This window comes from Rhinolophus hipposideros, assembly GCF_964194185.1.
Source record: "Rhinolophus hipposideros genome assembly, chromosome: 3".
NCBI lineage: Eukaryota > Metazoa > Chordata > Mammalia > Chiroptera > Rhinolophidae > Rhinolophus > Rhinolophus hipposideros.
The window spans coordinates 33,907,967-33,923,165 of NC_138049.1; the positions used below are offsets into that span (position 1 = coordinate 33,907,967).

At 34.1% G+C, this 15,199-nt stretch overlaps 1 protein-coding gene across 5 annotated transcripts in view; it reads right to left on the bottom strand.

Moving 5' to 3' along the window:
- The window catches only part of TRMT11 (tRNA methyltransferase 11 homolog), a 49,974-nt gene that overhangs the window by 19,921 nt on the left and 14,854 nt on the right, over positions 1-15,199 (bottom strand). For 3 of the 5 annotated variants that reach the window (XM_081036047.1, XM_081036049.1, XM_081036045.1), the window contains 8 exons: positions 14,360-14,441; positions 14,180-14,272; positions 13,811-13,945; positions 12,916-13,072; positions 4,148-4,228; positions 1,651-1,815; positions 258-330; positions 1-132 (listed from right to left, as the gene is read on the bottom strand). In XM_081036047.1, the coding sequence (XP_080892173.1) occupies positions 1-132; positions 258-330; positions 1,651-1,815; positions 4,148-4,228; positions 12,916-13,072; positions 13,811-13,945; positions 14,180-14,272; positions 14,360-14,441 (918 nt within the window). The remainder of the gene's footprint in view (positions 133-257; positions 331-1,650; positions 1,816-4,147; positions 4,229-12,915; positions 13,073-13,810; positions 13,946-14,179; positions 14,273-14,359; positions 14,442-15,199) is intronic. The other 2 variants (XM_081036048.1, XM_081036046.1) reach the window with 1 other exon arrangement.

Below are 15,199 nucleotides of genomic sequence, written 5' to 3' on the forward strand. Positions count from 1 at the left end.
TCAGGTGTGTACACTGGTAACCAATAGACTAGTCTTCCACCTAATACGAGGGTCTCAGCTGCAAAGTTTAGTAGGTCAAAAAACATATCACTCAAATGATAACTCAAGGAAACAGGAACGTGGCTTTCTGGACTAGACAAAGAAAACAAAATTTCAAAATCAGTGAAAAACTTTAAGGCTGCTAAACTAAGTTAATTCAAAAGAAGCAACATGCTTCCTCTCAAAGCAGTAACATGTGCTATTTAACTTTCACTTACCATTTTTCTATCCCCTTTGGTACTTCCTTCTGTGAACCAGTCCTCCTTGTAGATTCTCTGATACCATATGGAGCTAGACAGAAAAACACAGGTAACAGAGATAGTCAAAAGTCAGCTAATCCCCAATGAGGGGCAGATGGACACCATGTGCCTTCAGATGTGACACCCTGAGAAGGATACATGTCACCTACGAAATATTCCAGCAGAGAATGCGTAACACGAGGAACATTTTATTTAAAAGATTGGAAGGGCAGGCAGGCCATTGTGTTCTTCAAAAATGTCAAAGATGGAGAAAGACCGTGAAAGTGTTACAAATTAATAGATGCCTAAAAGATATGATTACTAAATGCAACCTGACACTAGACTGGATGCTACATTAAAAAGGAAAATATGCTCTAAAAGATATTATTGGGTCAATTGACAAAACTGGATGACAAACTATTGTATTAATTTATTGAAATTGATACCTTTGGCTATCAAAGAGACTACTCCTCTTCTTAAGAATACATGTTGAAGTACAGGAGTAAAGGGCCATGTGTACAGTTTACTCTCAACTGATCAGGGGAAAAAATTACATAATTTATATAAATATAATGAGAGCAAATAATAAAGTAGATTGTTAATAAAAAGTCATCCAATTTTCATAAAGTATATTCACACTGACATTACAATGCCTTGATAATTTTTCTTTTGTTATATTTGAAACCATCTAAGTTACCAAAGAACTGAAGAGGGCTGAGATGGAAAGGTTCAGATACACTTGCCACTATTTACAGATTTACTGCCAAATACTTTAGAAAAGGCAGATCTATTCTTAGATAGGATGCCTAAAAGGCCCAAGAACTCACGAGGCATGGGAAAATAGTTCTCATGCACATTCCTGAATCTCAGTGGGTTCATAAGCCCAGTGGTTCACAGAATCCCAAATTTCTTGTAACTCTAGAAAGGAGATGCCAGTGAAAACCGGCACTACAAACACAAAAGCTTACACGTGGAGAAACATGTGTTATCTGAAACTCTCTTGTTTGAAATCTGATACCATAATTGCAAATGACATTTTGGCTCCAGTGGGTATACTAATAACCAATTACGGTCAAATATAAAACAAACATAAAAACAAATATATGCCTCAAAAAATAAGCTGAAGAGAAAAAGGGACAAGTTAATATATATAGTTTAAAAAACCAAAACAGTAAATTCTTAATTGCTTAGTTAAATTGGTATCTTGCCCTATATTCATAATTTTTCCCTTCTCATTATGAAGAAGTCGGAAGCTGCGAGAGTACTAGTATAAGTTGGCATTTTGTGTGTGTGTTGACAAATTCTGTACTTTAAAGGTAAACGACTTTAGGAAACTAATCCTACTCCTACTTTCATCTAAAAATAAACTTACGATCAGTGATGATTGCATCAAAATATGTGCCCTTCCTCCAGGAAGGTTTAGATGCATCTGAAACCAGGACGTCAAGGTAATACTTCTCTAAACCATACTGACGAAGATTTGCCCTAATGTTTTCATCTGGTCCTCTCCATTTCTGGTTTTTCCTACTAGCCTTTCCTGAAAAGAAAGAAAAAGGAAGACAGAAAGTACTAAGTTAAACAAGGCATTCTTATTTCTTGTTACTTAGCTAATAGTAATGCTTAACTCATCTAAACCTACATTTACTCAAAATTTGCTTTCATTTAAAATGTTAATTTTATTTATACAAATAAATAATTATTTTATTTCAACCTATTACCTAGCTTTTGAACAGTAAAATGTACTGACATTTAACTGATATTGTTCAGTCGCCTTTCAAGTAAAATTGCCTTAAAACACTCATTCAATCCTTACTGAGCTCAAAGCATATACTAACAAGATACAGAGTTGAATAGAACATGGTCCCTTTCTTCCAGCAGCAAAAGTCCCATGTAGAAATAGTGGTGAATCAGATAAAAGAAAAAGAAGAGCGCTAACTTGGGGAATGCAGGAGCTGTGACCGTGAAGAGGGGAGGCAAAATGGAGGAGACATTACAGATGGACAGTTAAAGTAGGAGATAAAGGAAGAAGTTCAAAAGTTCTAGTTTAGGAGACCCAAGTGGATGACGACACCATCAATTAAGACGGGAGAAACTAAGAGGAAAAACAAGCTTGGGAAAAAAGATGAGATTCATTTGAGATCTATCAATCATGTTTGGGAGGTATCTACAGAACATTCAGAAAGAAGATATTCAGCAGGTAGTTAGAGGCCACAATATATACACTTGGGAGATAGCAGTATATAAACAAGTTAAATCATAAGAATGAATGACATTATTAACCTAGTGATAGTTACGCAAGTGTTTGTACTATAATTCTTATACACTCTTCTGTATTATGATCGATTTCGTAATAAAAACAAACTGAAAAATCAAAAAGAGAAAAATGACATGACATTACACACATGTAGGAGAAGGGGAGAGAGAGATGACCGGGGGAAAAGCAACATGCAAACACCAGTCAAAGAAAACTGCAGGGCCCTAAAGAAACTGAGACGGAACAGTCCAAAAAATAAAAGCACCCGATGAGACTCCTGGTCTAGGAAACCCAGGGAGGCTCTCTGAAGGTCAACACTGCCAAACACTATAACTCTACGGCTTTAGCAAGGGTTTCAATAGGCACGAAAGACGGGAAATAATGGGGAGAAGAGATGAGAGATGAAGGAAAGGAGACACCAAGTAAATACTGATTTTTCAAAAAGTGCTTTGGCAAAAGTAAGAGGGAAACAAAAAGGCTTCTATGGGAATGATAGAAAAGGTTTTGTAATTTTAAAAATAGGGGAAACGAGAATATTTGAGTACACTAAGAGATTAAAAGCACAGGAAACAGAGGGCCCATCTAACAGCATCTTGGAAAAGCTCTGAGAAAACTCTTATGTGCACCAGAATTCTATCCAAGTACACTGAAAGGTGGTAACATAACTTTTAAACACAACTTTCATAAATAAAAATTCAAATAAATTATATAGGACAATTTCATTAAAGCAAATATACAGCTTCTACTAAAACCAAACTGGAATAATTCTTCTCAACACTTTGTCTTCTATAACATATTGCAGACAAAGAATACCTGTTCTGGTTAGCTTATGTAGGTGAACTTGATAAAATATACTCATATTCCTTTTGATAAATACTTGTATTACTAAATTCCTTATAGTCAAGGTAGGAAAAAAAGGTCATCAAGTACAACATATCAAATTGCTTCAGCAAAAGAAAATAAAGTTTAATAAATTCTTACCTCTATAATAACTTACACTGAGTAAGAAAAAGGAAAAGAGCATTTTAAAGGTTGATTCTAATTACAATAATGGAATACCAACATAAACACAAACAATTTCAAAATTAACAATGACACCTGACATTTTTAATACCATTCAGTTATAATTCTTTTTTCAATTTGAATTCCATCCAATCACACATCATTAGTGAAGCTTCTAATTTTAAACTATTCTCCAAAACTGAATCAAAAGCAAGCAATCTTTAAATAGAAGCTATCTGTTTTATTAACATGGACATGTTGATTACAAAATGTAAGTTCCTCTCTCCTGCTTCTCTCCCAGCCCTAAAGTTCACAACCTTATAGTTGGCCTACTTTCAAAAAATCTCTCTTAATTAGTCTACAAATACCTCTGAGGGGAAGGCCTTTTCTTATCCATCATTGTGTTCCCCCAGATCACTTTGCACATACTGGTCACTTCATAAAAAGCAGATACTCAATGAAGTCTTATTGTTGTAAAAATAAGTAAAACTATTATACCACAACTCCATTTTAACACTGAAAAAGATGTATAATGCCATATAAAACTAACTATTCTAAAGGCACATTTTGTACAAGAACAAAGACTGTAACGCTGTCTGGAACCTCTACTCACCCAAGCCATGAACTGTGTTGTAGTCTATGTCTGTCCCATATACATATGCACCAAAATGAGCAGCTGCTACCAGAAGGCCACCTGAAAAACCACACAATTATCATCTGTTAATCAGAAGTCCCAGACTCTTGTTTCTTTCCCTATATAGTTCGACCCAGCTTCTTACAAACTAGCTGCCGGCAGAGTACCCTGGAACAACACTGGTCCTGGCCACATTTAGCAGCTTCAGAACTGAGAAAACGAACCCTAAGCTATGCTCACAACATCATTCACAAAGCAGATAATTAATGTATGTCTTGGCTTTAAACAGCACCAGTTATGAAAAATTATCTTTTTTTGGTCAAAATAATGCATATTAAGACATTATTTTCATCTTATTTTGAAAGGTCTATATAAAGCATCTTGCTCCTTTCTTACAAATGAGCATATAAGGCTGTTCACAAAGAGCTGGCAACAAATAAATTCTGAAACTGGGCTCAATTCTTACTGAAGACACAGTTTCAAATAACTACAGAGGGCACAATTAATATGTAAGATATTAGTCCGCACAAAAATTAAACTATTAGGACAAAAGTAGTTAGCCCTATAACTAGTGAAGCAAGTATCTCATTTTAAACTGTAAATACGAATTTTTGAATAACTATTATCAAACATACATAGAAATAACTAATACAATGACTTATCTGTTTACTTAGTGCTATGATCAAAGTAAGAATAAAAGTCCCTATAAAATTTGAATGTACAAAGTAATTTGGTAGGTGTGACCAGCTCACATAAGAAGAAAAATCCTAATAAAGATTTAATGGTGAATGAAATCCTCTAAAATAAAAGGCAGTAATATTTTAAATAGTTTAAGAAAAATGTCAAAGTTAAATATTTTAATAACTGTACTTTTCATCGAACTTCACGTTTTTTATTAAATCATCCCAATTAAAATGGTCTTACTGTTTGGGCAAGTCTTAATAGCTGTACTGAAAGGTCTGTCAAACTGAAACCTGAAATATATTCTTAGACTAGCACAGACTCAAACAAGAGAGAATAATTAGGGCTATTTCTCCTTTCATCTTTTTGAAACGTAATCTCTAAAATAAAGATGGGTAGTGCCTCCAAAGGGTCAAGATCTATCAATTAATGGTGTTCCCTCCATAGCCATTTAAAGCATAGTCTAGTAATATGTACTCACAAATAGTTTTCTCATGAAAAATATTATAATTGACTACTTCCATGAAGAAGAGAAATGGAGGACCAAAAGTGCAGCAGAAACCAAAACCTAGATTCGTTCATACCAACTACAAAAACCATTTTTGTGTGACAGGTTAAGACCTCGTAATTCTTACTGTACAAATGGAACCGTCCCTATTTGTGAAAGGTTCTATATGTGATGACCTGGAATACTCACAAAATCACTTCATTGAAATTACGAGGAATTACTACAATTCTGCCAATTAAGGCAGATACTCACCTAGAAGAACTAGTTGTCAAGGGGAACAGAAAAACTTTCCTGTGCTTCCTTAAACAGAACCTTATCCATTTGGTTAGAGTGAGTTTTGAGAAGACCCAATATAGAGTACACTGCTGAAAGGAGATGAATAATCTGTTAGACCGCATCTGTTAACTTTGCGCCCTTTAAGCTTTTCAAGTTTTAAATAAAATCATTGTAAATCAGCTTCTCTAAACTGGTCACTGGGAAAATATGCTAATCATCTAGTTGTTTTTTCCATTAAATTGAAGCATTTTTTGCATTTAGTTATACCTCAATTGGAGCTTCCCTGAAGTTTTCTGCTGGAAGAAGGGTGATAAAAAAAAAAAGGAGGGCTGAAGTGCTGAGCGGCAGGTAATGTGACTCACCCAATATCTTACTATATGCCATCAAGTGTCAAAATACCACAAACTCAGTGTTTTAATTTCTCATTACTTAAATAGTAACCACGTTAAGGTTAGGGTAATATCTTATAAACAAAAGGACACTAAGTAGAATTTATTTATCATAGAGAAATTAATTTATGATTTTCATCTTTAGAGATTTAAGTGGAAGGCTTCACAGTTGTGGAAATGAGAGACTGGGCCTTGGTTTTGCAGAAAGAAAAGGAGGAAAGGAGGACAAATGGAGATACTATTACGTCTATTTTATCCTTAAAAAAAAAAGCTGAAATTAATTAAATTCGTAGCCTAAGCCAAAGGATATTGCTAGAACGTAGAAATTTTACTAGATGAACTATGAAACTCAGGAAAAGGGGACTACAAAGTGTTGCAGACAAAATGGGAAGCAGAGACTATTACACAGACCTACAGAGATCAATAATCTCTCTCTTAACCTTCTTTCTCCCCCACAGTCTCCTCCTAGAAACAGGCCAGTCAGTTTCCCAACACCTGGCTCCTGTGTCTATCATTTTGCAATGATAAAATTTCAACAGGGCTCCACTCCTTTCATTACACTTCTGGGCCATATGAAGGCAGAAGAGGCGAGGAGAACACAGTAGTCTCCTGGGTCTATTCTCAATTACTTTAGGACCTGACTCACTTGAGACAGGGGAAGGAGACAAGGAATCAGCTATGGCTGCATAGCTCCATCCTAAAATCACGCCCCAGCTACCTACCTACATCGACACACACTAGTACTAATTATTTCAAATATAAACAAAGAATTAGATGATTACCATTTTAACTCTCAATTTCCTTGCCTGCTGTCACAATTTGCCAATGGTTGCAAATTATGAGTATCTTGGACATTAGCTAAAGAATGGACTAGAAAGTGAGTTCATAGCCCAATTATTCATCATCACCACTCAATATTAGCTATATCTAACATCTTTCACTAAAAAGGCATTTAAGTTCTCAACAAAATAATAATTTAAAATAATGATAACCAGTACAGTTCACTGAATGTCTACCCTGCATCAAGCAACTTCCGAAGAATTCCATATATATATATATATATATATATATATATATATATACACACTTAATCCTCACAATATATTAGTTATTACCATGTTACATTATATATACACACATATATATACATATATGTATGTATGTATATATATATGTAAAACCTCATTTAATCCTCACAATATATTAGTTATTACCATGTTACGAATGATGGAAGTGAGGTCTAGACAGGTTAAGAATCTTGCCCAAAGTTACATAGTAACTGATAGAATAAGGATTGAAAATGAACTCTATTTGCTGTTATGGTAATCTATACCATGCTAACCCTTTGGGGTCAGCAGCAACTAATGTAAATATACATTAGCTTACCAATTAGGGAAACAAAAGTGAAATGTATTATTAAACAAAATAAATTAAGCTGAACATGCAGTAAGTGTTGTATACCATTCACAAGTCTTGTGACATATCATGTGCAGGCCTGTGGCATTCTAGGTTCTCAGCACATTCATGCCAATTATTTCTTCAGCCATGCACATGTTAGAACAATAGTACTTCCTAATTAATGAGAGCTCACCCACTATGTATCTTCCCCCGCAGGAAAATAGAGATAAACAATAAAAAAAAACTTTACTAAAATGACAACCGACATATTTGGTAACATGAAAAGAAAAGTGTGTTTCAGCAGCTCGTAAGTCATTCTAGACAACGTAGTCGAGTATCAAAAAGAAAACGGGAAGGTAGGGAAACATTCTCTCTCTCCTTTCAGTCTCCCAGAAGTTTTCTACCCTACTCTATAACCCTGACAAAATCACAGGTCATAAATAGTCTGTGGTAAAGCATTTGGGAAACCAATATACGTCAATTTTGTACCTTTAAAATGGAAAAGGAATTGGGTGCACTTAAATTTAAAATAAATACTAAAAAAGGAAACAAGAAAAATGTCATCAAATGCTTTGTGAAAAACTATGGCCATGGAGGAGGGCATTGAGCTACTTATTTCTCCAACCCTTCAGAAGGTACTACCCATCAATGAGACAAAAAGCTCCAAGAAAGAGGACAAGGACACACTATGCTTAAAAACTGTGTCTATTCACAATTATTGGCTATTACCATTTTCAAAACAAAAACTAGCTAATGGCCTAAAGCTACACAGACTACAAACGTACATTATGAAATTTACTTTAGCAGCATCTTTGTAAATATTTTCCTCTTGTAATTTTCTATTAACTGTCCTACACATTACAATTAATGTTCCTACTTAAACAGTCAAATGACCAAGATATGTTACCCACTCTCAGGAGCTGCCGTAAAGCAAGTTAGGAGCAGGTCTCTTCACTCCTTACCACACTAAAGATAGTAAAGACTTTGACTGCTGTGGAAGTTAGCATTTCATAATATACCCAGCCTAATCTGCATGAGGAGAAGGAAATTTCACCTCTACTAGGAACTCTGTTTTTAAACTCTATGGTCTGGTCTATGTCTATGTGTGCATATTAAGCATTACATACAAATCTGTATCTTAAGAATTCCTCTCACTTCACAGAAAAAGTTTTTAAAAGTCCAAGAACAAGATTAAGGATTAATAAGTGATTTAGCATTGGAAAAAGATTAATTAGATCCATTCCTCACAGTGTACAAGAAAATAGAGCACAAATGGACCAGAGATCTAAAAGGAAAAAATTAAGACTACAAAAGTATTACAAAAATAACCATAGCTGAACTCCTGTATAACTTGAATGTAGGAAAAACTTTTGCATGGCAAAAAGCAGTTACATGCTAAATCAAAAGATAAATGGCAAACTGGGAAAAAATATTTTATATATATAATATAAAATTGTGTTATATTATATATATAATATAAAATTGTGTATACACACATAATTGTATATTATATATGCATGTGTGTATATATATCAAATTATATATATATATATATATATACACACACACAGACACATATGTGTGTGTGTGTGTGTGTGTATATAAACCGGGGAGGGGGAAGGAAGCTAATGTCCCTAACATACAAAATACTTTTAAAGATAAGGAGACCAAAAAGTCTACAGAAAAATGGGCAAAAGACATAAAAGATAATTTTTAAAAAGTTATAAAAATGGCCCTTAAAATATAAAAATGTATTATCCTTCACTCATAATAAGGGAAATACAAATTAACACTACATTGAGATAACATTTTCACCCAATGGATTGGCAAAATTTTTAAAGATTCATAATATACTCTGCTGGTGAAGCTATGGGGGAACAGGGACTCTCATATATCGCTGCCAAGAATATACAATGGTGTGATGGAGAGCAATGTGACAACATTTAACAAAACTACATGTGCGTGCACTCTTCAACTCAGCAATCTTACTTCCAGTTTACCCTAGAGCTGTATCTCCAACATCATGAAAGTATAAATGAACGAGATTATTCTTTGCAAACATTATTTATAATGGCAAAATACTGGAAACTACCCACATCCAAATATAGGAGATTGTTTGAATAAATTATAATACATACATGCATGGAGTACATTTATAAAAAAAAAATACAAGACACAGAGAACAAACTGATGGTTGCCAAAAGGGAGTGGGGTGAGGGGCATGGGTGAAAAAGGTGGAGAAAAAAGAATGAAGAAAATTCTATGAAAGAACAGGAAGTGATTTCCAGAAAATACAGTTAAGTAAAAAACAGCAAAGTTAAAAATAACATACATAGTATGCGTCTATCTTTTGTGTAAGAAAGAAGTGGGGATAAAATGTACATATATCTACTTATCATTACAAAAAAAAACCACACAGAAGGAATCAACTAGAAAACAAAAAAGTTGGTTACCTACAAGGGATTGGTGAAGCAGGATGGAAGAGAGTGACATTTCTTTGAGTATACTTTCTTGTGTAATTCTGACTTTTGGAAACAAATTAATCTTCTATATATTTAAAAATAAAAGAAAACCAACAACGGTGGGAGGGGTACAAATTTTAAACTGAGGACAAACTAGAAAAACTGATGTCAACTGAATTTTAATGAAGGGGAAAAAGAAGAAAGCACCGTATTTGACTTTACTGACGCTTATGTAGAGTACCAAGAACTGAATACGTGTCCTGAAAACTTACCTTTTTAGTAAGATTGTTTTTAGTGGTATAGGCAAAGCAATTTTGAAACTATTTTAGATGCATTACAGGAAAGAACAAAAGAGTAAATGTGTTGACGTTGATAGGAACCAGGATTCTTATGTGGAAGAAGTCCATATGCAATGGGGAGTAGGCAAGAAAGAAATCTGAGGACAGACTAGAATTTGAAGTATATGTGAAAATTCACAATTTCTAAAATGTGTCTGCATATAAACATATATATATACACACACAGATAATATGTATGTAGGAACGTGCACGTGTTTACATATGCATTTATATGCATAGTGTGTATATACACCCATCTATTTCCTAGCTTCTCTGATGAAAAAGTCTAGAAACAAAGATACCTAGCATCCAGATCTTGGTTTCTAATTCCATACCCCACTAAAAGAAACAAGGGTTCCTTGGAGAAGTGACTGATTCCAGGGTGTGGGCAGGTAGAAGATAAGCCAGAAAGTAAGGAAGTGCTCAAAAAAAGGAAGATGGGAACATGTCACAAAGACAAATCCAGTGCAAAAGGGCTCTTAGTAGGCAAATCTGAGACACTTTGAGCAACAATTTTATAAAGGAATAAATTGTAGACCACAAGGGGGAGAAAAGGTAATACACTAGTTCATATTATTAAGAGATAAATAAACACATAGGAGAGAAGAAAGGGCTCTTGTTTACAACAGAGTCAGTGTCACCTGGTAAATAAGGAAGTGCTGGAGTTGGAAAATCATGCCTTTGTAACCATCGAAGTCAAGGCTGGTTCAGACAAGAATCATCTGACAACTTAACAGAGGTGAGGGGGGATTCAGAAGCAGAACAGGTTTACATAGTTTTAATGTGTCCCTACAGATTTCCTATTAACTGCAAGAGGGAAAACATAGTAATCATACAGTGGAACAATCAAACACCATCTTAACCAGCTGATCAAAACTAACATTATCAAAGAGGGGCAGACAGCCATCATGTGGAAGCCCTGAAAAGGACACAAAATCAGATGTAGTAGTCTAGCTAGGAATGTAAAACCTGAATTTCATCATGAAGAAACATCAAATGACTCAAAACGAGGATCATTCTGGATAAAAAATAAACGGAGGACGGATAGTATTCTTCATAAGTGCAAATTTCATAAAAGAAAAAGAAAGGCTATACAAAAATGGAATATAAAAATTAAAGTATTATATAAATAGTACATTTACCAACATTGAAAACTATATTGTGGTTATGTAAGAGATCATCCTTATTCTTAAGAAATGTATACTGAAGTATTTGAGGGGTACAGGGACGTGAGGATACAACTTACTTTCAAATGGTACAGAAAAAAAGAAGTTATGTATATTAACATAAAAACAAATGATAAAGCAAATGATGCCAAATATTAACAACAGTTTATTCTGGGTCAAGGATATGTAGGTGTTCTTTGTTCTATTTTTATTCTTCTAACTTTTCTATAAGTTTCGTATTATTTCCAGTAAAAGTTCAAAAAGTTGGGGGAGACACTTAGGATAACGAGGATAGGAAAGAAAGGAACAGGTAGCATGTTGAGGATGGGATATATGCAGACAATGGTGGAATGGGAGAAGAGACTCACTAGAGGATTAATTCAACAACAAATATAGAAAATCATTACATCGGTTAGATACCTCTTGACTTGGATATGCCTCCTTCCTGATCACATGTGGTCATATTTCTCAAGTTATTTATAGTGTGATTGATAGCTGGCTGGCAGATCCTAATACAGAGAGAGGCAGCTCTGACACTAGTTAAGAGCATAAGCTCTTGAGTTAGACTGCTTGAGTTTGAAATTTATGAAATTTATATATGGTATAACCCTGGCCAAGTCATTTAAACTCTCAGTGCAATCATCTCAGGAAAAATTTTGAAAATATCTCTATGTTAGTTGTTGTAAGAATTAAATTAGATAATAACATTAGAGTGTAGAGCCTAGTACCTGATGTTTTACTATTCAACAAATGTTAGCTAATTGCATGATCACTACTTACAAAATTTCTGATGGGGCAAGATGGCTACAGGGAGAAACTCCAACCATAAGCATCATTTGTTCCCACACAACCTGAATCATGATGAATTTAGCCAGACAAACCTAAATATGAGTACTCCCTACAAATAGGACTGAGAAAAAACGGGTTGAGGCAAGAACATATCTTCAGAGTCATATGAAGTAAACTTAGAATTGTAGGACTCCCACACAAAGTTAATTATGATGACATCCAATCAAGTGTGTACAGAACCTAGGCTGTGGCCTCAGCAGCCTAACTCTAGCCCATTGATACTTAGTCACTTTTCTTATTTTCACACATACTTATAAACCTCTACAAACCAATTAACGGTACACTATTTTTCTCTAAGTATATGGTTATCAATTCTAAAAGATGAACACATATTTTTGTCACCGAAGTCTTTCTTCTCCCTAAGAGTTTCCCTATTCAAATCAACTATGTAACTTGACAACATTTCCACAATGTATGGTATTGCAATGTACGGTGTGCTCCACACTGTGGTTTGTTTACTTGGGAAAAACCCACAAATACCTACCTATCAGCACCATCTCTGAAGTGCCAAAAGTGTAAAATACTGGCTATTACACAAACACGTCATTGTCTCTTAACCATTAACTAATAATTTAAAAATTATTCTGTCCATTTAATCTTTTAACAAAAATATTATTATGACCTTGACTTAAATAAACAAGCTACATCTCTACACTAGCTTAACAGTTAAATAAAAATACCTGTTCCAACAAATGGATCAAAGACAATATCATTTTCTTTCACTTTTCCATGGTTGGCCATGATGAATGACAAACCAGCATCCATGCTTGTATTTCCAATAAAGTGCCTCTTTTTGACACTGTATGACTCAATAAGCTCTCTCTGTCCATCTGCAATCTAGATCAAAGATATTTTTAAAGTTAATGTAACTTTACAGAACAGATTTAAGATAATCATTCCCAATGAAACCACAGTATTTTGATGATGAGAACTTCTTTCCACTTACTAGTGCTCTACAACTTGTTCTTTAGAAATGGGATTGAGGTAGTTATGAACAAATACCTTTTATTTCTTAGTGTGCTGTCATTTACTTTACTTTTCAAACCAAATTTGAACTGAATTTGAATGCAATTCCTCCAGGTGTTGGTGGTGAGTCAGCTTTCCTCACCTTTTGTCTCCTAAACAATAATTTTGTGACACAAGCCACAGTTTCCACTCACCCATTTACAGCCACAGGAAGTGGGCAGGACTGCGCCGCAGTGATTTCATTTCTCTTCAGAATGGAGACGTAGGCTGGAGAGCTCCACAGATGAGATCCCTCAGCTATCACAGAGCTCTGCCTTTTCTCTGCTTTATTAAAAAAGCAGTTCAGACTTCCTGACAAGTCTCTTGCTAATGTTTCCAGGTACACCACCTCCTACCTAGGTCCTCTGTCTAGTAAGCCTCTTGCACGTTATAGAAATCTTTATAGAAAAAACTAACAAAACACATAACCCCATATTTTTCATTGACTTTAATTCATACAGTTCTGATTATTTAGCTCCTTCAAAGTTCTACACAAAGTCAAATACAAAGGCCTAATATTTAGCTTTTAAAGAAAACAAAATAAAATAGGTAAAAAGAACACTTGCTTACCCATCTACCAAAATAAATATTATGTGGATTCTCAGGGATACAGTTCGGGTCCAAACCATAATCCTCCAAAATAGAGAATATATGCTGTGGCTTCTTTAAATTTACTTTTCCTTCAAATGGCAGAAACTCAAGGGCCTAAAAAATAAAAGTAATTCTAATGTCCTATAAAAATTTAAAAGGAAAAATAGTGCTTAACAAATAATACCTACTTATAAGTTTGGTATCAGCATTATATAAGACAAAACATGAAAAGTACTTAGCACACAATGGGCTACAAAATAAGCACTTAACAGACACTGGGCATTATTATATATCAACAGAGACTACATTAATCGCATAGGTTTTTTGGCTTTTGCTAAATTCACTTACATCTATTCTTTTGACTTTTTCTTCTTGTGTCAATGTTTTATTAAATGTGTGAATCTTTATTTTATACGTAGAATCTGAATGTAGAAATGGAACCTAAAATAAAAGCAGATAAATTCTTTAAGCTTAATAATTCTACTATATCTATAGACACGCTACATAAAAGCACATTTCACTACGTACCATCTTCTCCACAGGGTAGTTTTTAAGAGAACTATACAGCTCCTCTGGAGATTTTCCATGACCCCATAGTTCAAATATGGACCTAGGAAATAAATGATTAGCACTAACCTCAGTTAAATTAGTTCACACAGTAATACGCAACAATTATTTCACTAGTTCTTCATGTGCACTCCACTAAAACAATTATTGCCTATGTTTTCTAAGCTATAAATGAGAAACATGTATCCCGGAAATAAATACATCTTAAGTCCGAATCACACATAAGGATTGAACTTTATACAGAAGGGGAAATTTAACGTAAGTCAAATTTTTCCATTTTCATCATTATACAACACAAATGATGCAGTAAAATACTGAAGTTATTTTAGTGAAACAGGTGAAAAGCTACAGCAAATCCAAATTTTCCCAATGTTTTCCCATAAAACAAAAAGAAAAATGGTCAGATAAAAATGTTACTATTAATATTTAGGTATTATTTAGTAACATTTAGTAATGAACAATTACTTTTATAACTATTACAAAAAAATTCTTACTATAAAAAATATTCTCAAGCTTCCATTCATCTCAAGGAACATTTAAATAAGTACAAGCAAAATTTCATTGCAGTTAGTGAAATAGTTCTTTGAATTGGTTGTAATGGAACTCAATCTATATATTAGCAGTTCTGTGCATTTAAATTCAAACTATTATTGTAATTAACACTGCCATTAGACTTGAAAATATGTTCCTTTGAAAATGAATTCCTCCTTTGCTTTGTATTGAATTTATAGAAAGAGGGCCTCTACAGTAATTCTACTCTTACTTAGCTATCACTTAAGGAGTGACCTCAACTACACAAAA